Genomic DNA, 27,049 nt, shown 5'->3' with positions numbered 1-27,049 from the left:
GTGCTTCTCTAAATGAACTAAAAAAATGACTAGTATATCTTGTCAATTGGGAGATATCTTATTTTTACCTTGCACTTTACCCGTCAGTGAAACCCACCATTTTGAATCACTGCCTGCTGTTCCTGCTCTGCAGGACAGTCATATGTACCCCAATTTATTTACATCAAAGCCAGAGTTTCAGACTAGCCCATAAGAGGCCAAACTGGAAGCACCCAAGGCTGGAAAAGCTTGTCGCTGCTAGGTACTACTGCATACTTGAATGTTTCTTTAGGGGGCTGGACAGGTGGATGCAGAGAAGATATTTCCATTCTTAGGGGAAACTAAAACTAGGGGACATAGTCTTAGAATAAGGGGCCGCCCATTTAAAACTGAGGAGGAATTCCTTCCCTGAGGGTTGTAAATCTATGGAATTCTCTGCCCCAGAGAGCTGTGGAGGCTGCGTCATTGAATATATTTAAAGCGGAGATAGACAGATTTTTGAGCGATAAGGGAGTAAAGAGTTATGGGCAGGGAAGTGGAGCTGAGTCCATGATCAGATCAACCATGATCTTATTGAATGGTAGAGCAGGCTCAAGGGGCCAAATGACCTGCTCCTGCTCCTATTTCTTATATTCTTATGCTTATTTATTTCAGTTCTTAAAGAACACGTCAGTAATTACTCTGTTAGTAATACAATATTCCTTTAATAACTCATCTTGTTTGGGCAAAAGTTTTGTTCTAAAGTACTACTGAAATTGATACAAAATGGGTGAGTATAAAATTCAGGACCCATGTAAATTTTGCAATTTAATCAGCTTTCAGACCATGGATAGTAGATTGGTATTCATTGGAGACATTTTATAAAATGGAATTTTACAGTCTTTTGAACATTTTATAGTGCAATTTGCAGTTTCACGGTGCAATTTATATTAAGAGACATGTATATATTAGCACTATTTTGCTCATTGTAAGTCAAAGGATGCAATGTTTTATGACAATGGGAACATTAAATCATGTTCTCACTGGAATAGAGAAGGTTGAGAGGTGATATAATTGCTGTTTTTAGGACTCGTAAGGGACTAAATAAGGTAGACTATGACGAGCTATTTCACTTTGTCCAGAATGACAGAACTACCGGACAGGGGGCTTGAAGGGGGCTAAAATCAAAACTAATCTGAGGAAACAATATTTCAGCAAGCGAGTGGTCAATCTGTGGAACGGACTCCCCAGGGAGATGGTTTGGTATTGATTCGTTCAAATGCAAATTAGATAGATTTCTTTCAGAATATAACATGTTGGGATACCATATATGTATAAGTTGAGACATATCATGTGGTAAGTGGAACATGCTTGGGAAGAAAAAGATGACTTTGAACTTATAGAATCATAGAAATTTAGAGCACAGAAGGAGACCATTTGGCCGGTTGAGCCTGTGCTGGCTCTTGGAAAGAGCAGTCATGCTTAGTCCCACATCCCCGCTTTTTGTCTTAGTCCCACATCCCCGCTTTTTGTCTGTAACCCTGTAAGTTCCTTATCCTCCAGTACCTGTCCAACTCTCTTTTAAAATTAATAATGGAATCAGCTTCCACCACTTTTTCAGCTAGAGCATTCCAGATCCCGACAGCTGAGTGAAAAACATTCTGCATATCTCCCTTCTCATCTTTTACCAATTATTTAAAATCTATGGCCTCTGGTTATTGACCTACTCGCCAGAGAGAATCGTTTTTCTCTACTCTTATCAAAACCTCTCATCATCTTGAAAACCTCTATTAGGCCACATCTTAACCTTCTCTGTTCCAAGGAGAACAGTGCTAACTTTTCTAACCTTTCCTCAAAACCGAAGTCCCTTGTCCCTGGTAACATCTTGGTAAACTTCCTCTGCACCCCTGCTAAGGCCTTTACATCTTTCCTGAAGTGTGGTGCTCAGACTTGTCCACAATAATCCAGCTGAGGCCTAACCAGTGATGTATAAATTTCTAGCATGATCTCTTTGATTTTATATTTTATTCTTCTATTTATAATATAATAAAAACACAGATTATCTGGCCATTATCTCGTTGCTATTTGTGGGAGCTTGCTGTGTGCAAATTGGCTGCCACGTTTCCCACATTACAACAGTGACTACACTTCAAAAAGTACTTGGCTGTAAAGCCCTTTGAGACGTCTGGTGGTCATGAAAGGCGCTATATAAATGCGTCTTTTTTTATAAACCCAAATAGCACGTATGCTTTTTTAACCACCTTATCAACTTGCTATGCCACCTTTAAGGATTTATGTATATGGACACCAAGGTCTCTCTGTTCATCTACACTTTCAAAATCGTGACATTTATAGTATAATGTCTTTCCATATTGGTCCTCTCAAAGTGCATCACTGCACACTTCTCTGCGTCCAGATCCATCTGCCATGCTTCTGCCCATTTCACCATCCTGTCTGTCATCCTGAAGTCTAAACTGATCCTCATCACTATCTGCTACTTTGCCAAGTTTTGTATCATCTGCAGACTTTATAATGCTGCTCCCTACACCCGAGTCTAGGTAGTTTACAAAAATTGAAGAGAGTAATGGACCCAACACTGACCCTTGGGGCACACCACTGCACACCACTTCCCAGTTTGAAAAACATCACTCTTTGCTTCCTGTACCTGAGCCAATTGCTTAATCCATACCACCATTTGACCTTAATTCCTTGGGCTTCCATCTTCTAAATAAGCTTGCTGTGTGGCACTTTGTCAAATGCCTTCCAAAAGTGCATATATGCAACATCTTCTGCATTACCTTGATCAACCTTTTTTGTTATCTCATTGAAGAATGAAATCAAGTTAGTCAGACACAATTTGACTTTTAACAAATTCATGCTGCCTCTTCTTGATTAAAAAAAAAAAAATTGTTCTTGGAATTTGGGCATTGCTGGCAAGGCCAGCATTTATTGCCCATCCCTAATTGCCCTTGAACAACTGAGTAGCTTGCGAGTTAAGAGTCAACCACATTTCTGTAGATCTGGAGTCACATATAGGCCAGACCAGGTAAGGTCGGCAAACTCCCTAAAGAACATTAATGAACCAGATGGGTTTTTACGACAATCCTGAGAAGGGTCAGTAACCAGAGTATAGAGATTTACGCCGATTGGCAAAAGAACCAGGGGCAACGGAAGAAAACATTTTTAAAGCAAGTTGTTGTGATCTGGAATGCACTGCCTGAAAGGGTGGTTAAAGCAGATTTTTAACTTTGAAAAGGGAATTGAATAAATACATGCAGGGAAACAAATTACAGGGCTGTGGGGAAAGCGCATGGGAGTGGGACTAATTGGATAGCTTTACCATCATCATAGGCAGTCTCTCGGAATGGAGGAAGACTTACTTCATTCTTAACATGAGTTCTTAGGTAGTTGTACAGTCCAATACGAGAACCACAGTCTCTATCACAGGTGGGACAGATAGTCGTTGAGGGAAGGGATGGGTGGGACTGGTTTGCCGCACGCTCTTTCCGCCGTCTGTGCTTAATTTCTGCGTGCACTCAGCGACGAGACTCGAGGTGATCAGCGCCCTCCCGAATGCACTTCCTCCACTTCGGGCAGTCTTTGGCCAGTGACTCCCAGGTGTCGGTGGGGATGTTGCATTTTATCGGGGAGGCTTTGAAGGTGTCCTTGTAACGTTTCCGCTGCCCACCTTTGGCTCGTTTGCCGTGAAGGTGTTCCAAGTAGAGCGCTTGCTTTGGGAGTCTCGTGTCTGGCATGCGAACTATGTGGCCTGCCCAGCGGAGCTGATCAAGTGTGGTCAATGCTGGGGATGTTGGCCTGGTCGAGGACGCTAACATTGCTAGGATCTTGCGGAGACATCATTGGTGGTATTTCTCCAGCAACTTGAGGTGTCTACTGTACATGGTCCATGTTTCTGAGCCATACAGGAGGGCGGGTATTACTACAGCCCTGTAGACCATGAGCTTGGTGGCAGTTTTGAGGGCCTCGCTGAACAGCACTGCCCCCCAGTCATCAAGATCCATGGCGCCACGCTGGACAACGTGGACCACTTCCCATATCTCGGGAGCGTCCTATCAACAAGAGCAGGCATTGATGACGAGATCCAACACCACCTCCAGTGTGCCAGTGCAGCCTTCGGCCGCCTGAGGAAAAGAGTGTTTGAAGACCAGGCCCTCAAAACTGCCACCAAGCTCTACTAAATACACAGGTACAATGGGCCGAATGGCCTCCTCCTGTGCTGTATCACTCTATGATCAATTATGAATTTTGGAAGCTGCCCATTTTATTTCCAAGTCTTAATCTTATTGAGAAGTTGAAACTTTCAATTACATTCTGCAAATTATTTGGACAACCTTATTTATACTGTATACAGTAACTGGTTGGCAATTATAAATGCAAGAGTAATGCAATTAATTGTTTCCAGTGCAACTTTCCATCTGACTTAACAAAAATCACCATAGCATAAACTGAAAAAATGCTGGGTTATATCAGATATTATTTTTGAATATAATGTCATGCACAAATTACTTTGACATTCATGTGTTAGTCACTAGAATTGTATATACATTGTATTACTTGATGTCCTTGCTTTGTACTCTTTATTAATCATTTTGAAGACTCTTATTTTGAAGACTGGTTGAGGTTTTGCATAAAAATTTCATAAGCTTGTAATTTAGTCTTTTTGGGCTCAAAGTTGCCCAGGAGTTGCTCCGTTTTTTTTTGGAGCAACTTGATTTTTCTGGAGTATCTTAAAAATCCCCATTTTGCACATTCAATTTGTGCCAGTGTAAGTGAGTTAGTTAGGATTTTTTTTGTTTAGTTTAGTTTTTTTCCAAAGGGGGCGTTACCAGCCTCCTCCGCTTGTTTTAGCCATTTACGCCACTTTGGACAGCTAATAGTTACTCCAAACTAACTTAGGCCAGTGTATGTGGCCACTTATGGCCGCACAGAAAACCCTTGCAGAGAGTTAAGAAATCAGCGCAGGTAGGTACATCGGAGGCCAGCAGAACTTAATGACCTGACTAAAGAATGTGAATAGGATCAAACAGCTATACAGGACATCATATGACAAACTTCGCAAAGTTAATTTACTATACAACAGAAGCATTCATGGAAACTTAAAGTACAAAATAAAAGTAAAAGACAAAATATATTTACATAATTTTTTCAAAATATCCAAATAAAAAATAGAAGTACCTCCTGCTCGTTGTTCTTATGTAGGAAAGTATTTTCATCAACAGAGTTAAGGAGAGTCTTGAGTAAGCTCATTAAAATTACTGGCTACATAATTATCACCCCCCCCCCATGGGATCAAAACTCTTTCTCCCCCCCCCCCCCCCCAATCAAAACTCTCCTCTCTGTTACCCCCCTCCCCGGGATCAAAACTTTCTCTTCTCTCTCTTCCTCTCCCCCCCCCCCCCCCCCCGGATCAAAACTCCTCCCCCTCTCCCCATCAAAACTCTCCGCACCGGATCAAAACTTCCTCCCCCCCGATCAAAACTCTCCTCTCCCCGCCCCCCCAGATCAAAAAAAAACTCCCCGCACCAACCTGTTTGTTGTCCCGGGAAGGCAGTGGGCCAACCGGGGCGGGACACATCGGGTCCCATGCTGCAGCATGCACACAGGCTGGGGGCAGGAGCTACTGAACATGCGCGCACACCCCAACGCGCATGTGCAGAACTGCCGGCACTGTTTCTGGCGCAGGGCCCTAGCTCCGCCCCCCAATCGACTGGCCACGCCAAGCCCCGGGAGTGGCATCGGGGGGGCTTTTTTAGTCGCTGTTTTCAGCCCACAAAGTCGGTGCATCTCTGGTGAGTGCGCCGACAAAAGGGGTGGGCCAAATTTGAGCCCTTTAAATTTAAGTCAAGCTTCCCTTTTGGTTCAGTTTCGAGTGGCAGTATATACCTGATCCATACAGACTAGACAAGCCCAGGTTCATTCTGTGGTCTGTGAAGAGTTAACTGATCTCAGCCAGGATAAGATCAGGGTCATATAATTGACATCAATGGGCCTGGTCTAGGAAGAAGAAAATTAGCCAATATTTGCACCCCTGGTATTATAATAGGAAGTGTTTGTGTGTGCATGTCGAATGAGGAAAGGTTCGGGTCTGGCTGTGATTCACCCCCTCCCCCTGCCATGGTTATATAGTCTACCAATGCTCATTGCCTAGCCTCACATAAAAAGAAAGCATTACCTCACTTGGGTAAAGTACTTTGACACCTGTGGAATCGGAAGATAAATACAATTGAAAGAGGACATGCAGCCCACTTTACCTCATCCACTCAAAGAAAACCTACAGTTTTTCTCCCTTCCCCCCCAATCATGATATCCTACATGCTCTTGAACTGCTTAATAAGATTGGAATAATAAGATTTTGGCCTCCGCTATTCCTTCTGGGAGTTTGTTCTGCACTAATTAGTCAACATTTTTTCTGTTTGATTGGAACGGCTAGGGTTGACCTAAAGACCAAAATTTCAAACCGCAACACCATCTGGATTTTTTGGATACACTGATTTTTATGTTTAATATGACATGAAATATATATGAGTAATCTTTCTTGCTCTCACCTTTGTAAGTTATGTGTTTTAAACATCTCCAGAGATTGCATGTCGTTTACTTCTATCTAACCTGCATCCTGTTATCTAGACAATTTAATGAACGCTGACTAGATTTCAAGGGCATACAATAGGAAGGTTGGAAAAGTACACAAGGGCAAGTGCTGAGAATAATTAGAATGGGAAAGCAGTCACCAATTTAGCTTTCATATTACAGGAGATGACATGATCAATCAATATGTGCGCATTATCTGAGAGCAGATGTACAGTCCTATATTTTCATCCTGCTACATTCATCGTAATGGAATCATGAGATAGTAATTTGTATAAAGAAGTCATGATCAGGAAAACCACAGTACTGTGTTGCAAAATATAAACAGGAAAATTAAAATCGTTGTATGTATCATACAGCATTGTATTTAGTTCTCCCACGTCAACTTTATGGTTCAAGTTGTTAGTATGTACACGAGAGTCTTTGGGCCCACATTTTGGATGTCCTCCCAGAACAGCGCACTCCGAGAGGTCTGCCTATTTTTTAGAATAAGAAAAGTGCCTAAAACTTAACCACGCGATTCTCCGAGTCCAACAGGCCTGTTCACAGTCAATGCAGCGCAACACAAGTAGCTGGGGGCGGAGCTACAGCTGCGCGCAAAAAGAGTGCCGGCAGCTGCGCGTGTGCGCAGTAGCTCCTGGCCCTCCCAGCGCATCCTGTCTCCGAGCGACCCTATCCCTGGCCGAGTGGTCTGCCTGCCCTTACCTCCTCGGCGGTGGGGCCCGCCTGACCAACAGCTCTTCGGTGGTGGGGCCCGCCCGACCAACAGCTCTTCGGTGGCGGGGCCCGTCCGACCAGCATTTCTTCGGCAGCGGGGCCCACCCGAACTCCTCCCCGGTGGCGGGGCCCGCCCGAACTGCAGCTCTTTGGTGGCAGGCCCCATCCAAACTCCTCCCCGGCGGCGGGGCCCGCCCGACCGGCACCTCTTCGGCAGCGGGGCCCGCCCGCCCGAGCACCTCTTCGGCGGGTTGTTGGAGGGCTCCCGGTGCTGCAGTAGGTGAGTAGGAACTTTACATTTTTTATTTATTGATTGATTTAAAAAAAAAATTTTGATTGGTTGATTTATTGATTTCTTTATTATTGATGATGGCTCTTTATTGGTAAAAGTTAAGTGTTTAATGCTTTGGAAAATCCCCTCACTTCCCTTACGCCGCCCCCCCCCCCCCCCCCCCCCCCCATTTCTTGCTACCTGCGCCTAATTTATAAAGTGTAGGCACGGTTTTTCTGAGCGTACAAAAATTGACACTCACTTCGTTCTAAGTTGGTTTGGAGTAACTTTTCGCTGCCTGAACTTGCAAAACAGCCGTAAGTAGCTGGTAACGCCTCCTTTTGAAAACTGTACTAAAGCGAAACTATTCTAACTAACTAGAACTGGAGCAAACTAAATGCCGAGAATTGCGATTTCTAAGATACTCCGTACTAAACTAGTTGCTCAAAAAAAATTGGAGCAACTCGAGCTGAAACTTGGGCCCAAATTGTTTCTTGCAAAACTCTCTGACCCTATTATAGCTCTAGTCTATTGTCATATTGCCCTGGACCTTTATCAGTGAAGGAACGACACTCGCCATTGACTGCTGATAGCTGCCCACAGCGGGCTTCTCAGCATAGATTCCCTCTAATCCGCCGTCTGATCCAGCACAGCGCCCTTTACAGGGGATCTGTGGCATCTGCAAACAGGCTCTTCAACCAATCAGATTGAGGAATCCTCACAAGCCACACAAAGTCTAAATCAGGAAGTATAAATTAGATTTAAATCATGTACAGAAAACAAAATAAAGATTCAGAAAGACAGATGGGAGGAGTGGGGGTATCTCTGACAGCAACTTCCAGATTTCTGCTTTTAATTGCACATATGCATGCTCCAGAGGTTGCTGTCTGATTTTCTCTGTTATTAGCGTGGTTAGCCTCACCGTTATTACTATCGTAAAATCCAGGCCAATGTTGTCATGGGACAGAGAGTCAGGGGTTGCTCCAATGTGTTGCTCCACTATACTGATTTGAAGTACTATTTATAAATGCATGGACACTTGTCAAATCAGTGTGGCTCAAGCAAATTAGTAAAACAGGCTCCTTGACTTCCCTATTCAGGGATACCAACATCCATCTGTTCATTGTTTGTGGTAGGTTGTAAGTCTAATCTGTGATTTTTTTTTTAAACATGTAATGATTGAATTGTTGGCATTCAACATTCCAGTTGTAATTTTATTGTTCGTGGGCCACTGTAATGCTATTTATGATTGCTAAATTATGTAAAGGGTATAAACACATCAATTTGCTTGTGGATACAGTCCTCAGCAGTGACTTGCTTAAGAGCCACATCTGGGTGAATGGCCCTTGAACCGAGCACTGCTCAGAATTATGTCTCGACACCCTTGGTTGGTTAATCTTCAGTTATGTAATGCTGTGTGAGCACTGGAGGCTGCGCAGGTGTTATCTGAACAGTGAAACCTGTAAATTATGTCCACCTTCGGGATTGCCATCAGCTGTCCTGATTTTCAAAATGATCATTGGGAACATTTTTTTTACAGTATGTACAATGATCTTTTAAGAGCCAGCTTAGATTATGATCAGCACCTAATCAGTTGCAGCAATGCTCAGAATTCCTCTCCTGCACACCAGCGTTCAGCTCTATTCACTTCACAGTTTTGCAGTCGAAACTCCTGTTCCAGTTCACACCGCTCTCACTTAGAGCAGAGTGTAATTCCAGTAATGAACTGTGTTTCTCAGTTGTGCTCACTGGCATTAGGGCAGTCACAGGACAATAAAAGGGAGAAATGTGATGGAACGGCGTGCCGGTATAATGAAGCTTCCAAAGGCCAGTCTTCGAACAGATTGAGGACATTTGGGAGGGAAAACACAGCAGGTCACATTATGTGTAGGAGTGAAGCTGCAGTTTTCTGGATGAGCAATGAGTGTGCAGGAGTACTGACTGATAGCTGGGAGAGAACCCGGGCCAGCCATCCACCTTCACATCCCGAAGCCAATCCACCATTAGAAGCCGAGGGAAAGAAGACAATGGCAGGGTTGGGGGAGAGGAGCTGCCAGCAGCCACTGAAAGAATGTATGGACACAGTGCTCGGGCAGAAAAGGACAGCCCTTCTCGCTGTTTGCACACACTTTCCTTGATTCGGGAGACTGGTGAGGTCAGTGAATGCAGGACAGCACGAGGCGACAGCGGGTTTTGTGAAGGAAATGGGTTTTATCGAATGGGCAGTTCTTTAACCAGCATTCAATCCCAGAGATAGAGCAGTTTCTCTGCGGCTATGGATACTGGGGAAAAGAGCTTACCATTCCACAAAAATTATCCCTTACACAAAGCGCGCTAACCTGCATACACTGACCTCAACCAAAGTGACGGGCTCAAGAAAATTTGGGGGCAGTAAGGAAGCAAGCGGCAAGGGAAAGCACCAGTGATCCTGATTCACTGAAAGTTCCAGATACAGCTGCTTTCCAACAATCTGTGTCCCGTATTTTAAGTTATAAAAGGGCACAGTGCATTGAAGGCGGTCCGCAGTTCGTAATTTGCAAGTGTCCGTGGTTTCACAGTGCCTCTTGTATATTTTACCATGTGAGTTATTTGGGTGACTAAGTGTTTGTTTCTTTGCAGGTGTCTAATTATACAGGTTTCACTGTATTTGAAATTCAGATTTAGTATTGGTGGGATGCTTCTGTGAATAAAATAGCCCAGGACCAAACAGTGTTGCAAAATTCAAACCTTGAGCGTTTGGCAAGGTTCCAACGAGTATTCGAATGACTGTTATGCTAGGTTTTTTGGTATTAATCCATTAATTATTTGAGCTGCTTCTGTTGACAGAAAGTTAGCATCTCAGTTCACTGCACAGGTCCAAGTCATTTACACTTGACATTTTCTGTAGGTCCTCATCCTGTACACCGTTTAAACCCAGTGTTTCACAGGTTGTGAAATGCGTTCAAGAACATTCAGGTGCAGTCACATTATTGTCGTGATACAGCCAGTTAAAAAGCCTGCTATATTTACAGGAGGTCCCTACTCGCAAAAAATACTTGAACACGAATTTCTATTACAGGGATGGTATTTGAAGAAAGTACTGAATAGTGCTCACCTTATTAACTATTTGAAGCAGAGGATGAGACAGAGCAACATGGAGAGAGCAGGGATTAGTATTGAAATGGATCAGCAAAGACCATGCACAGACATGATGGCTGTAAGGCCTCCTTCTGTGTTGTAAATTTCTGTGGTTCTGTACTTCATAGAATGAATCAGGCAAATGTTCTCCTTCAGGCTAACAGAAATTGATCTGTGATACTGAACCTTTCGGCTCTGTGCGAATTGTAGAGCTGAGTTTTATTTTAAGAATTCGATGAAAAGGCAGTAGAAGAATGGTTGCACAGTCCTGACTATGATTGTCTTAATATATATTAAACTATTAGGATTTTAAAATGACACAATGGCATAAGATCATGAAAGGTAATTTTGCGCTTTTTCTGTTTGTTAATTGAAAATCTCTCCATTTATGGATGTCGATCATATAGATGAAAAAAATCTAGTGTATGAATTCTATTATATAAGCATTAAAACCTATGCTATTTGTGCTACAAAAATGTGGCCAAATGGGTTGGGTTATACAATGATTAATTGCTGTTGGAACATTATCCTTAGTCACTGAAGAGAGCAACATAACACTTCAGAGTTGCACTGTTTAAATTAATGCAACTGATGTGTGATATTTTGACATTGCCATCAGAATTTGATGTAACATCAACTGATGACCTATTTTAAAAGAAAATCTTTATTTATATTTGAAATTTAAGAACATCTATTTTGGGGATATGAATGATTATAAATAAACTCTTAAAGGTGACTCTTGTTTGATGGAATAGGTTAGAATAAATATAAAAACTTGTCTAGATAACTGGAATGATTACACCAATGCTGACTAACTTTTTGAAAATGTTTGCTACTGTATTTCAAAAATAAATGTTTGACAATCAAATGCAAGTACCAGTATATTGTAAATTTTGTAAGATGTTCTCCTATCACGTGTGAGAGAGTAAAGTCAATTGAATAAACATTTCTTATCCACAGCAATTTGGATGTAAAAATTTGTATCATGTTGGGAATTGTGCTACCATATAGGAAAATGTAAATGTACACTGATAGTAGAAAACCTTCAGCTCTTCAACTGTTCTGCCCCCTCCCCTCTCTCCCCCTCATACCTCCAATTTTCTCCCTTGTTCTGAAGTCACTGACTTGCTTAGATACGGTTCCTCTCCAGTACCTTAACTAAGTGGCCATTCTTCATCTATGAGGCTGCACAGGCTATTCATAAATGGAGGACGTTGCAGCCCAGTCCTATCCTGGCATCCACACACACACCTTTTCAGGTGGAGGTCACGGGATAATAGTTGGGCAAGGGAGCTGCAGATAATCTTGCCTCTTCCTAGCCCAAAGGTGTTTGAACTGTTGCCATGGGTGAGATCAGCTACTTAAGCACATACCAGGAATCAATTCTGAAATCTTTAGTTCAGTTTTTTTTTAATTTGTTCCGGGATGTGAGCATTGCTGGCAAGGCCAGCATTTATTGCCCATCCCTAATTGCCCTTGAGAAGGTGGTGGTGAGTCGCCGCCTTGAACCGCTGCAGTCCTTGTGGTGAAGGTACTCCCACAGTGCTGTTAGGGAAGGAGTTCCAGGATTTTGACCCAGCGACGATGAAGGAACGGCAATATGCTTCTAAATCAGGATGGTGTGTGACTTGGAGAGGAACTTGCAGGTGATGGTGTTCCCATGCGCCTGCTGCCCTTGTCCTTCTAGGTGGTAGAGGTCATGGGTTTGGGAAATGATGGCTTTGTAATGCACCAGACCAATATAGAATTAAATGCATATGAAATGCAGACCAACATCTCACATACAACTATGTGTGATATAATACATCATACAATCATATAAATTGTAAGTTCAAGGGTTGCACATGAAAAATACAATATTACAGGTTTGCGTCCATGAGGTTTAAAAGTTTTCAGAATTAAATGTATGTATTAAACACAATAGTGTTTTGACTAATTTAATTGCAAATGTATGTTAATGGAATACATAAAACATTGAAATTCAAGTTAATACATCGCAATTGTTAGATCATCTAGAAATTGTGTCATTGTATATTTTATTAAAAATATAACGAGTGAAACAATATTTAATGATTCTTTTACAGCTCCGAAGCAATCTTCAGAATTTGAAAATGCAAATAAGTCATGATGCAACTCAGTAAGTATTTCCCAAGTTTTGTTTAAGGAAGTCAATGCCGTGTAGTTATAGAAAGTAGAGATTTTATCTTTGGCTGAGTTTAAGACGAATGTTAAGGCTAATTTCATAGCATACTAAATTGCACTGTCTTATAGATGCACGTTTAACAATTGCAAAAGTTGCAGCAGTTAGTGCTGTTAATTATACATGAGCCAAAATTGAAGTACAGGTGCAACGTCCCAAATCCAGAACTCTGAAAACCGGACATTTTGCGCATAGCTGAGGGAGAGGGCAGGAAAAAGAGTGGGAGAGCAATAGTGATAGGGGATTCGATTGTAAGGGAAATAGATAGGCGTTTCTGCGGCCGCAACCGAGACTCCAGGATGGTATGTTGCCTCCCTGGTGCAAGGGTCAAGGATGTCTCGGAGCAGGTGCAGGACATTCTGAAAAGGGAGGGTGAACAGCCAGTTGTCGTGCACATTGGTACCAACGATATAGGTAAAAAAAGGGATGAGGTCCTACGAGACGAATTTAAGGAGCTAGGAGCTAAATTAAAATGTAGGACCTCAAAAGTAGTAATCTCGGGATTGCTACCAGTGCCACGTGCTAGTCAGAGTAGGAATCGCAGGATAGCTCAGATGAATACATGGCTTGAGCAGTGGTGCAGCAGGGAGCGATTCAAATTCCTGGGGCATTGGAACCGGTTCTGGGGGAGGTGAGACCAGTACAAACCGGACGGTCTGCACTTAGGCAGGACCGGAACCAATGTCCTAGGGGGAGTGTTTGCTGGTGCTATTGGGGAGGAGTTAAACTAATATGGCAGGGAGATGGGAACCAATGCAGGGAGACAGAGGGAAACAAAAAGGAGACAAAAGCAAAAGACAGAAAGGAGATGAGTAAAAGTGGAGGGCAGAGAAACCCAAGGCAAAAAATAAAAAGGGCCACAATGTAAAGGGGCTGCAGGAGGGGTCAAAACTAAAAATCATGGTTTAAAAACTAGTATTAAAACACTCTACCTAAATGCACGCAGCATTCGAAATAAAGTAAATGAGTTGACGGCACAAATCATTACAACTGGGTATGATTTGGTGGCCATTACAGAAACGTGGTTGCAGGGTGGCCAAGACTGGGAATTAAACATACAGGGTTTTTGATGATTCGGAAAGATAGACAAGAGGGGAAAGGAGGTGGGGTAGCTCTGTTTAATAAAGGATGATATCAGGGCAGTTGTGAGAGAAGATATTGGCTCCAATGAACAAAATGTTGAATCATTGTGGGTGGAGATTAGAGATAGTAAGGGGAAAAAGTCACTGGTGGGCGCAGTTTATAGGCCCCCAAATAATAACTTCACGGTCGGGCGGGCAATAATCAAGGGAATAATGAAGGCATGTGAAAAAGGAACGGCAGTAATCATGGGGGATTTTAACCTACATATCGCTTGGTCAAATCAAATCGCACGGGGTAGCCTGGAGGAGGAATTCATAGAATTCATACGGGATTGTTTCTTAGAACAGTATGTTACAGAACCTACAAGGGAGCAAGCTATCTTAGATCTGGTCTTGTGTAATGAGATAGGAATAATAAACGATCTAGTAAAAGATCCTCTCGGAATGAGTGATCACAGTATGGTTGAATTTGTAATACAGATTGAGGGTGAGGAAGTAGTGTCTCAAACGAGCGTACTATGCTTAAACAAAGGGGACTACAGTGGAATGAGGACAGAGTTGGCTAAAGTAGACTGGAAACACAGACTAAACGGTGGCACAATTGAGGAACAGTGGAGGACTTTTAAGGAGCTCTTTCATAATGCTCAACAAAAATATATTCCAGTGAAAGAGAAGGGATAACCAGCCGTGGATAACCAAGGAAATAAAGGAGAGTATCAAATTAAAAACCAATGCGTATAAGGTGGCCAAGGTTAGTGGGAAACTAGAAGATTGGGAAAATTTTAAACGACAGCAAAGAATGACTAAGAATGCAATAAAGAAAGGAAAGATAGATTACGAGGTAAACTTGCGCAAAACATCAAAACAGATAGTAAAAGCTTTTACAGATATATAAAACGTAAAAGAGTGACTAAAGTAAATGTTGGTCCCTTAGAAGATGAGATGGGGGATTTAATAATGGGAAATGTGGAAATGGCTGAGACCTTAAATAATTATTTTGCTTCGGAAGACACAAAAACCATGCCAAAAATTGCTGGTCACAGGAAAGTGGGAAGGGAGGACCTTGAGTCAATCACTATCACTAGGGGGGTAATGCTGGACAGGCTAATGAGACTCAAGGTAGACAAGTCCCCTGGTCCTGATGAAATGCATCCCAGGGTATTAAAAGAGATGGCGGAAGTTATAGCAGATGCATTCGTTATAATCTACCAAAATTCTCTGGACTCTGGGGAGTTACCAGCGGATTGGAAAGCAGCTAATGTAACGCCTCTGTTTAAAAAAGGGGGCAGACAAAAGGCAGGTAACTATAGGCCGATTAGTTTAACATCTGTAGTGAGGAAAATGCTTGAAACTATCATTAAGGAAGAAATAGCGGGACATCTAGATAGGAATAGTGCAATCAAGCAGACACAACATGGATTCATGAAGGGGAAATCATGTTTAACTAATTTACTGGAATTCTTTGAGGATATAACGAGCATGATGGATAGAGGTGTACCGATGGATGTGATGTATTTAGATTTCCAAAAGGCATTCGATAAGGTGCCACACAAAAGGTTACTGCAGAAGATAAAGGTACGCGGAGTCAGAGGAAATGTATTAGCATGGATAGAGAATTGGCTGGCTAACAGAAAGCAGAGAGTCGGGATAAATGGGTCCTTTTCAGGTTGGAAATCGGTGGTTAGTGGTGTGCCACAGGGATCGGTGCTGGGACCACAACTGTTTACAATATACATAGATGACCTGGAAGAGGGGACAGAGTGTAGTGTAACAAAATTTGCAGATGACACAAAGATTAGTGGGAAAGCGGGTTGTGTAGAGGACACAGAAAGGCTGCAAAGAGATTTAGATAGGTTAAGCGAATGGGGCTAAGGTTTGGCAGATGGAATACAATGTTAGAACGTGTGAGGTCATCCACCTTGGGGGGGAAAAAAAACAGTAAAAGGGAATATTATTTGAATGGGGAGAAATTACAACATGCTGAGGTGCAGAGGGACCTGGGGGTCGTTGTGCATGAATCCCAAAAAGTTAGTTTGCATGTGCAGCAGGTAATCAGGAAGGCGAATGGAATGTTGGCCTTCATTGCGAGAGGGATGGAATACAAAAGCAGGGAGGTCCTGCTGCAACTGTATAGGGTATTGGTGAGGCCGCACCTGGAGTACTGCGCGCAGTTTTGGTCACCTTACTTAAGGAAGGATATACTAGCTTTGGAGGGGGTACAAAGACGATTCACTAGGCTGATTCCGGAGATGAGGGGGTTACCTTATGATAGATTGAGTAGACTGGGTCTTTACTCGTTGGAGTTCAGAAGGATGAGGGGTGATCTTATAGAAACATTTAAAATAATGAAAGGGATAGACAAGAAAGAGGCAGAGAGGTTGTTTCCACTGGTCAGGGAGACTAGAACTAGGGGGCACAGCCTCAAAATACAGGGGAGCCAATTTAAAACCGAGTTGAGAAGGAATTTCTTCTCCCAGAGGGTTGTGAATCTGTGGAATTCTCTGCCCAAGGAAGCAGTTGAGGCTAGCTCATTGAATGTATTCAAGTCACAGATAGATAGATTTTTAACCAATAAGGGAATTAAGGGTTATGGGGAGCGGGCGGGTTTGTGGAGCTGAGTCCACGGTCAGATCAGCCATGATCTTGTTGAATGGCGGAGCAGGCTAGATGGCCTACTCCTGTTCCTAATTCTTATGTTCTTATGTTCTTATGAGTCGTCCTGAATCCAGAATTATTGTCTGAAAACAGGACATTTTGAGGCAAAACCCCAAATCCGACACGGATTCGGTCGAGGATTCCGGATTTCAGACTATTGATTTTCTTGTTTGAAATCCGGAAAAACCCAAAAACCGGAACGGACTCAGTCCTGAGGATTCTAGATTTCGGACTTGTACTGATATATTTATCTCTGTTCTAGAAATAACGCTGGAGTCAAAATGTGCTACAGTGGACAAATAAAGCAGTTACGCATTTATTTTGCCGAGCATGTGTGTTTTGCAATAGTACTGGACAAAAGGGGAGAATTTATTGTACATTCAGAATCAACTGCCCAATTTGTTCAGAAATGACCAATGATGTAACAGTTTATATCATTTTCAGTTTGCCCTTTTATTAATATGCTAAATGTCCCAAAGATGGTCATTAGTTTTGTGACACTTTGGCTTTCATTCCAAGGACTTTTACCTAGTTTATTCCAATAGTGCATAATTCTATTTCTGTTTTAAACAAACACTAAGTAGTTGCACAGCTCAGTGTTTTATTTGGCACAGCTCTTTTTAATGTAATCCAAAAAAACCCTCACTGTATGATTTGATAAGTTATTGGTCCTCCATGACTTAAAAAGGAATTAATACATAAAGCAGCTGGTGTTAATTAAATAAATCTGGAATAAAAAGCTAGCGTCAGTAATGGTGACCATGAAACTACTGGATTGTCGGAAAAACCCAACTGGCTCACTAATGTCCTTTAGGAAAGGAAATCTGCTGTCCTGGTCCAGTCTGTCCTATATGTGACGCCAGACCCACAGCAACGTGGTTGACTCTTAACTACCCTCTGAAATGGCCTAGCAAGCCACTCAGTTGTACCAAACCACTACAACAAAGTCAGCACTGTAGGAGTACCTTCACCACACAGATGGCAGCAGTTCAAGATGGCGGTTCACCACCACCTTCTCGAGGGCAATTAGGGATGGGCAATAAATAATGAATAAATACAAATAAAATATTTAATAATATTTGACTTGTTAATATGATGAGTAAAACATTGATTTCTCTTCCACAAGTTTGTATTTTGTCTTCATAAAGTTCAACAGAATCTTTACCTCCTAAACAGACCTCAGCTGAAGAAAGGTTAATTGTCGAGGAAATTTTAGCTTAAATTAACTCAGGCGGAGGCTTTCAGAGCCGTGCTTCGAGAGAATTTTATTTCCTAACAAGATATCTCGGAGAGTCCGCTCAGCCCGCACTGAGGCAAAACTCTGACTTTTACAGGAAAACTCGCTCTATCTTTATACAGTTGAAACAGGAATCTAAAACACACCACACAAGTACATTAATCATACATTCTTGTAAATGCAATCACAGCAAGAACTTTATCTAAAACACCTCATATGAGCATTAATCATACATCCTGTAAATACAAAGGTCATTTCAGGAGGCAGACTTTTATCTTGTCCTTCCATAGTTTCTCCCTGTCCGTTTTCTGATAAGCAGGGTATCTGGAAACTCATGTAAACACTAGACAGTCATGTATTTACAACATTTTTTGTTCCAAGATCTGAGAGGTTTGGGTGTTTTCTTTTCTAGCTCCACTAATTTAATTAACTCAGCAAGAAGTGAACTTAACCCTTTCCTTAAAAATAGGGCTTAGATCATTTTCTTCCACAATTCCCTCCTTGTTGATCTTTTACTAGATCAACACAGTTTCTTATATATTCTTTTCTTGTTCAAAAGGGGGTTCATACCCCTCAGGGTAGGGTCGCATTTTAAGACATTCCTCTTCATTGTAATCATCTACTTTTCCCTCTATGCGATTTAACCTTCCTTTTATGGACACACTTTTCCTTTCTACTTGGGATACCAGGCTCATTACTTGACTAATTAATTTTTTCAACTTTATCCATATTCCACAAATGATTATTAATAATGTAAGCATCACTACACCCATGATTATTATGGGGTCTACAGCTAGCTTCAGTACTGCGGAAGCTTTTGGGGACCATCCGAAAAACACATCCCACCAGTGGTGTACCGTCAAAAAGGTAACTTCATCTGCGATTCTTACTAGCTGCCCCTTCTTGTAACTCATTTCGACTCTAAATTGGTGGATGTCTCTGCCTCTTTTTGACAGAGCTTCCTCAATTTGCTTGTCATTACGTATCAAATTGTGCAGTCTGGTCAAATTAATTACAGGGGGTAAGGGTTCAATCTTGTGCGCAGACAGATATTTTTCTACATTTTGCCATTGCCCAAAGGTATAAGTTCTTTTTACTTCAGGGTCATACAGGGTGTAGACTCCTCTCACGCATTTATTAATGGGGGGCCTATACAAAATTCCATCCAGATAGACAGGTTTATTCCCTGTCACACACATCTCATTCTGTCCAATTTCTGTAATATCAGTGTCATTTGTTGGCTTCAGTTCCCACTTACATACTCCAATGGAGTGCTGTAGTGAGCATGGTTCGTGTATGGCAGTTTGATAAGGACATACCATTCCGAATGGCCACCTAGCACATCCCCTATGGTGATGTGTCAAATTCTTTTCATCAACCCAATCTCCTTTAAACTCTGGGTACCAAAGGTTCTGTCCAAATAACTGGGGCATTACTTGGAACTGACACCAAATTTCTTGTCTCGTCTTATTCACTATTTCCATAGTTATGTTACATCCCTTTGAATCACAACTGGTATATCTTTCTTGGGGTTTAATGGTCAGATTAAGAAGCCTATCCTTCTGATTGATTTTCAGCAACCCTTCCCACATGTCAGCATGGAAGGATAATATCTTCCTTTCTAGCTCGGCTCTCAATAACTGTCTGATCGTTTCTTTAAACATGCAATGGGTGTACCTGTTTACTCCCTGTTGTTCCTTCATCAGGTTCTCTATTTCCTTTTCTATCCTTTCGTTCTGCTTCCAGGTCATTATGTCCGTGACGTAACCTGATACCTGCAGTTGCTGTAACCCTTCATCCCAGGCATTTCTTATTTTTATGCCTTCCCCTACCAGTCCTCCGACGACCTGGATTTTATTTTGTAGGGTTTTGATATCCATGGAGTTCAATGCTCCTATTCCTGCTCCCACTCCACCTAACACAGTCCCTAGCGCATCCCGTTTCTTTTTCGGGGGCCTTTCTTTTCTAAAAGATACCTCAACACTGGTTGTGTTGCAGCCGCCTTTCTCCTTCGGGGGATATTTAATTTGTATTGTTAAATTTAATACGCCTGGGGACTTTACCACTGGGATGCAGGTGGTCAATACCCGTTTCAGGTGTCCCGGATCTCGCGGGGAATGCTTATTTTTATTATGGGTCCACTGTTTAGTATAGGTTATTCCATTTATTATTTTCGTGAGGTTCATACACTTTACCCATTCTCTGTTTCCTAATTCAAAGTAGCAATTCTCTTCCGGTCCACACAATGTTCCATTGGTCTCCCGACTCCCACCCTGGTCCGTGCTGGTCAGGCAAGTCATATCCACCTTCCAGTTCAGGGATATATTAAATCCTTCCTCACTGGTCACTTTCACTTCTCCTGATCGCTGATCTATTCCTACTCCGCAAGCTTTACACATCACTGTGAAATTCCCTATCTTACAATTTTTTCCCTCTGGGCATGTAAAGTTACCTTGCTGCGTTGCCTTATCAGTTTTCTCCCACTTTACATCTCCCTTCCATACTTTTCCTTCTTCAAGTAATTCTTCCTCCTGTCTGACTCTCCTTACTGCTAAAATGATCAGAACGCCCAATGTCCATTTATAGTTTTTCCAAAAGTCCCACCTCATCTTCTCTTTTCTGTTTTCTTCTATAACACTCTTGAACTAATTCGTTACAATAACAACACGCAAGCACGATGGTAACCGTAACCAAAATAATAAATGCCCAGGCTGGCGCACAAATGAGTTCTGACATTCGTCCCTGGATTTTTTTTAGTAACTATAGATACTTTTAAGTCCAAAATACCCAAAATAAGTGAACACAAAATAAGGGCAGGTACAGTTCTTTAGCGAGAAGATGGCTGTTTTCTTAGTCGGGCGACCGTAGCTCGTCCTGGTTCAATGCATTTTCTTTCGGCTGTGATTCGTCGGAGAAATAATATTTACAGCGGGTTGCATGCACCCAATTCGGGTGCTTTTCCAACTTCAAAGCGGTTTGTGTTGTGAGGATTATCTGATATGGTCCCTTCCACCTAGGAGAAAAAGATTCTTTGTTTAATGTTTTTACTAACACTTGATCTCCAGGCCTGAAAGGGTGCATATTTCCTTCCGACGGGGGCACCTGTGTCTGCTTTATTTGTTCGTGCAGACTCCTCGCTATTTCACACATGTCCTGAGCATACTTTAGTGATTTTTCATCATTCCAAATTAATGCTATCTTTTCAGCCACCAGTGGTGGTTTTACGCCGGTCGGCATTGGTCTTCCCAACAAGGCTTCATGTGGTGTCAACCCAGTGTTTCGTTTTTTTTGGTTTCTAATTGTATACAGTACCAATGGTAAGGCATCTGGCCACTTTAGTCCTGTCTCCTGACATACCTTGGTGAGGGTAGATTTTATTATCCCATTTACTCTTTCTACAATTCCCAAGGACTGTGGTTGATATGGTATATGTAACTTCCACTGGAATCCTAATGCTTCTGCAAGATTTTGCACTATTTTTCCTGTGAAGTGTGTTCCCCTGTCACTGTTGATTCCCATAGGTATCCCATATCTTGGTACTATTTCTTTAAATAGAATTTTTACTACTGTTCGGGCATCGTCTCTCCTAGTGGCGTACGCTTCTACCCATCTTGTGAACATATCTACTATAACTAATAGATACTTGAGACCTGATACTGGAGGCATGTGGACAAAATCAATTTGCAAATTTTCAAAGGGCATACTTGGCTGGGGTAGATGATCATATTCAGCAGGTGTTTTACCTCTGTTATTTTGTTGACAAATTTGGCATGGTGTAGCAATTTTTTCAATTACTACTGTTATTCCTGGTGCATTCCACTGTGCATTAATAGCATGTATCATCCCTCCTTTGCCCATGTGAGCCTGACCGTGTGCTAGGCGAGACAGGGGCAAAAATAGAGACCTAGGGCAAACAGTTCGCCCATCAGGGTGATACCAAATGTCGTTTTTGAGAAAACAACCTCGGTGTTCCCAAGTCCTTCTTTCTTGTATAGTAATTTGTTGTTGGGCTGTTTTAAGTTGTTGGATGTCAAGCATCTGTGGAGGGGAGACTGAGACTGCTTGAAGGCAGTCTGCCTGTGCCGAAGCGGCCTGTTTGGCTGCTGCGTCAGCCCTCCTATTTCCTACTGATACTTCATCCTCACCGGTTGTGTGAGCTGCACATTTGATAATGGCTACCTTACTTGGCAACTGAATGGCGTCTAATAGATTAAGCACCAGTTGAGAGTGCTTAATATGCTTTCCACCAGAGGTGATAAAGCCTCTGTTTTTCCACAGTTGTCCAAAATCATGGACCACCCCGAATGCATATCTAGAATCAGTTTAGATATTAGCAGTTTGATCTTTAGCTATTATACAAGCTCTAGTGAGGGCACACAATTCAGCAGCCTGAGCCGAGGTTCCGGGAGGCAGGGCAAATGCTTCAACAGTTTTGTGGGGGTTTACAATAGCATAGCCTGCCAAAAGCAAATCATCCGACGGCCTGTACGATGATCCATCCGTATAGAGAATAAGATCAGGATTGTCCATGGGCTCTGTGAGCAAATCTGGTCTTGGTAAGGTGGCTATTTCCACCGTTAACAGACAATCATGCTGGTCTGGATCCTCTACTTCTCTAGTAGGAAGAAAGGTGGCTGGGTTCACTACCGGTGCGCGTCGAAAGGTATAGTTAGAGTGTGACAGCAGTAATACTTCATAACCTGTTCTTCTAGACGCTGTGAAGTGTTGTGTGGCGGCTGAATTTAAAAGTAATAACACAGCATGGGCTGTAATGACAGTACATGGATAGTCCAAAACAATAGATACCGACTTCTCCACCATGACCGCAATAGCAGCTACAGCACGTAGACATGCTGGCATTCCCCTTACTACTGGAGGCAACAAAACCGAATAATAAGCAACTGGTCTATTTCCCCCACCATGTTCTTGGGTTAGTACTGCTGTTGCAAATCCTTCTTTCTCATTCACATACATCTGGAAAGGTTTTCCATAATTCGGAAGTCCCAACGCCGGAGCATTAGTAATGGCTTTCTTTAACTGTTTAAATGCCTCCTCTCTCTCTGGGGTCCACTCCACCTTGGGTGGGGCATCATTTAGGGCAGCTGATCTTAGGACCGCATCCCATTCTCGATAATCAGGGATCCATTGTCTACAGTACCCAACCATCCCCAAAAATGACAAGATATCCTTCTTTGTCTTCGGTATGGTGGCACTTTGAATTGTCTGAATTCTTTCTGGTCCTAGCTGCCTCTACCCTTGAGATATGTGAAAACCCAGGTACTGGACTTGAGTCTGACAAAATTGTAACTTTTGTAACGACACTCGGTGCCCTCTTTCACATAGGTGCTGTAATAGTTTCAGGGAATCTTGCATGCACCTGTATCCGTGGCTGGAAGCCACAAGCAAATCGTCCGCATACTGCAGCAGTACAGACTGGTCTGATAATGAACAGTCTTCGAGGTCTCTTTTTACTGCTGTTGCATATACTGCGGGGATTTCGGTGTATCCTTGGGGCAACCTGGTCCATGTGTACTGCTGTTTCTTGTAGGTGAAAGCAAACAGATACTGACTTTCTTGATTTAACGGGATGGAGAAAAAGGCTGAACACAGGTCTATCACAGTAAAGACAGTTGCTGTTGGTGGGATAGCAGATAGTATAATGTTGGTGTCCGGTACCACAGGGGTGATAGGGACTACTATCTTATTAATAGCTCTCAGATCTTGCACAAATCTCCACTCATTCGGCCTATTAACCTTTGGTATGGGCAGTATCGGAGTGTTACACTGGCTCTGTGTCTTTTCTAGAACTCCTTGTTCCAATAATGCAGAAATGACTGGCTCTATCCCATTTTCTGCCTCTGGAGGCAGTCTGTACTGCCTAATGCTTGGTAACATGGCGTTCTTTATCAATTGTACCCGATGGGGTACTGCAGAATGTACTTGCCCAACAAGATTCTTATGCTTTGCCCAAAGTTCAGAGGATACTTGATTCAATGCCATTGGCAGCTTAGGGCTTGGTTGTTCCGGGGGTTGCTGTTTTTCAAAAGTGGAGGCATGACTTTTTCCTTTCCACTGGAGAATCCCCCTGTTGTGGGTGATAAAGTCTATCTGAACATTTTGCAATTTTATTACTGCCCAAGGTTGATAGCCTTGTTGCTGTTTTTCCTTTTCTATTTCTACAATCATCGGACCCATATCTTTAGGTTTCGCTGGCAGTTTTACAGCCAATGTCAGATGGGGTGTCGAGTTCTCTTAGAAACATAGAAAACATAGAAAATAGGTGCAGGAGTAGGCCATTCGGCCCTTCTAGCCTGCACCGCCATTCAATGAGTTCATGGCTGAACATTCAACTTCAGTACCCCATTCCTGCTTTCTCGCCATACCCCTTGATCCCCCTAGTAGTAAGGACCTCATCTAACTCCTTTTTGAATATATTTAGTGAATTGGCCTCAACAACTTTCTGTGGTAGAGAATTCCACAGGTTCACCACTCTCTGGGTGAAGAAGTTCCTCCGCATCTCGGTCCTAAATGGCTTACCCCTTATCCTTAGACTGTGACCTCTGGTTCTGAACTTCCCCAACATTGGGAACATTCTTCCTGCATCTAACCTGTCTAACCCCGTCAGAATTTTAAATGTTTCTATGAGGTCCCCTCTCATTCTTCTGAACTCCAGTGAATACAAGCCCAGTTGATCCAGTCTTTCTTGATAGGTCAGTCCCGCCATCCCGGGAATCAGTCTGGTGAACCTTCGCTGCACTCCCTCAATAGCAAGAATGTCCTTCCTCAGGTTAGGAGACCAAAACTGTACACAATACTCCAGGTGTGGCCTCACCAAGGCCCTGTACAACTGTAGCAACACCTCCCTGCCCCTGTACTCAAATCCCCTTGCTATGAAGGCCAACATGCCATTTGCTTTCTTAACCGCCTGCTGCACCTGCATGCCAACCTTCAATGACTGATGTACCATGACACCCAGGTCTCTTTGCACCTCCCCTTTTCCTAATCTGTCACCATTCAGATAATAGTCTGTCTCTCTGTTTTTACCACCAAAGTGGATAACCTCACATTTATCCACATTATACTTCATCTGCCATGCATTTGCCCACTCACCTAACCTATCCAAGTCACTCTGCAGCCTCACAGCATCCTCCTCGCAGCTCACACTGCCACCCAACTTAGTGTCATCCGCAAATTTGGAGATACTACATTTAATCCCCTCATCTAAATCATTAATGTACAGTGTAAACAGCTGGGGCCCCAGCACAGAACCTTGCGGTACCCCACTAGTCACTGCCTGCCATTCTGAAAAGTACCCATTTACTCCTACTCTTTGCTTCCTGTCTGACAACCAGTTCTCTAAACCGCTGCTAGTGTAAGGGTGTCAAATCCATGGCTACCCCCAATCCTTCTGGTCCAAAATAAATGCGGGGCGTAGCTTCTACTATTTCTTCTGTATTTAAAAAGAATTGTACCAGACACTGGTAAGTTTCAGCTTTTTGTCGAGTGTACCAGGCTGTACAGTGAAGCTGAACTGCCTCAAAGCTTGTCAAAATTATATACATCAGTTCTTCAGTATTAGAGTCAATTTTAGCTTTTAAGTTTTGTATAACTTCATGTATCAAGGGGGAATAGAAGTTGCCATTCAATTGCCAACAATAGAGGGCAGCCTTTTCTTTGTTATCTTCCCTTTTCTCTTCTTCAATCCCCTTAAAGAACTGATGGATTTTATTTGGAGTGAGCTCCATGAACATCCCTTCCTTTGTGCAATAAATTGTGGCTCCTAGTTTGCACAAAGTCTGTCTTCCCAATAAAGGGAGAGGTGTTGTTTTAGAGACTATCAAAGTCTCATTATTAACTTGTTGTCCTTCAACTATCAATTTGGTAGGTTCAGATAAAAATTATTTCATGGGGATACCGGCCACGCCCAAACTTAAGACGGTGGTGTTGCTTACAGGTAGTCCCACAGAGGGTGGTACAGAAGACATAGTAGCACCGGTATCCACCAGGAACTTCACATAAGTGTTTCCCACTTTTACTACTGCTAAAGGGTTTTCTTCTATGTCTGCTGATAAGCGGAGGGCTGCCGCTTGTACCACTAAGCCTCCGGGGCATCCCTATGCTGATTGGTGTGGGTTGTGGTTAGAGAATGAAAACTGAGGGGCCAATGAAGGTGGAGGTTCGGGGAAATCCCTTTGTAACCCTCCAAGCTGTTTCGGTGGGCATCTGCAATCACGAGCCCAATGCCCTTTCCTTCCGCAATTTCTACACTCATCTTGGGAGCGATCGCGTTGGGGCCACTGTCCTCTTCCTCTTCCCCGTCCTCGTCCCCCAAACCCTCCTCTATTATTCTGTGCTTGTCCTCTTCCCTTTTGTTGATAGTATTGACCTGTTATTTTAGCCTTGTTGTCTTTATAGGTGAATAGTCCCTCCCTATCCATATTGACCAGTACTGTAATTGTCTCCTTCCAACTTTTTCCTTGCCAGTCCAAAACCTTTATTCTGTATGTTCTTGCGTGTTGCGGCAACATACAATTTAACAAGGTTTGCACTGCCAAAGGTTCATTTTGATCCATCGGTATTCCTGCATGTTCGTCCCAACTATTTTTCCATCTGCCTGCAAAATCTATTATTGATTCTTCTGCTTTCTGCAAGCAGCGGGTGACTTCCCCTATATCCCCATGCTTTTTAGCCCCTTGCAGAATTGCGTTCTTTCCTCGGTGTTTCAGCCAATGGGTTAATGACTCGTTGCCGGCATCCAGCAAGTCATCATTAACTCTCCAGTCTCCATTTTCCCCTGTTGGGATGGGGAACATATCTTTTACCCCCTGCCAGGAAGATCCATAGGCCGCTTGCAATAATAATTTAACATCTCCTGGGAGTGGATTGTAAATTGTACATGTTTGCTCAAGCCAGTTGTGAAATGCTACCGGTTTCCTTACCGGATTTGGGGCGGCCGAGATCATATCTCTGGCTTCTCCAGGGGACCATGGTTTTAAGACTGCCGTAGTTCCTATCATTACCCTAGGATTTTGGCCGACGGGGGTTTGGGAAGTAGAGTCGGCGGCTTCTCTTTTAGCCACTTGCCCTCTTGTTGTTACCCCAGATCTGTGGTCTATGCCTCCTTCTCCGGAGGCTCTGGCTTCCCCTGACCCAGATGCTCCCGGGTCTCCTCCATTAGCTCCTCCACTAGGTGGCTGATCCGGAGG

The 27,049-nt window shown here is 42.9% G+C and overlaps 1 protein-coding gene across 4 annotated transcripts in view; it reads left to right on the top strand.

Moving 5' to 3' along the window:
• polrmt (polymerase (RNA) mitochondrial (DNA directed)) overlaps positions 1-27,049 on the top strand; it is a 137,621-nt gene that overhangs the window by 85,270 nt on the left and 25,302 nt on the right. For 3 of the 4 annotated variants that reach the window (XM_070859707.1, XM_070859706.1, XM_070859709.1), the window contains one exon: positions 12,754-12,806. In XM_070859707.1, the coding sequence (XP_070715808.1) occupies positions 12,754-12,806 (53 nt within the window). Of the gene's footprint in view, positions 1-10,610; positions 10,898-12,753; positions 12,807-27,049 lie in introns of those variants that run through there. The other variant, XM_070859708.1, reaches the window with a different exon arrangement.

Source organism: Pristiophorus japonicus, chromosome 18 (assembly GCF_044704955.1).
Source record: "Pristiophorus japonicus isolate sPriJap1 chromosome 18, sPriJap1.hap1, whole genome shotgun sequence".
NCBI classification, from domain to species: domain Eukaryota; kingdom Metazoa; phylum Chordata; class Chondrichthyes; family Pristiophoridae; genus Pristiophorus; species Pristiophorus japonicus.
Note: the sequence above shows the minus strand (reverse complement) of the source record. Positions and strands in the feature narration are given on the sequence as shown.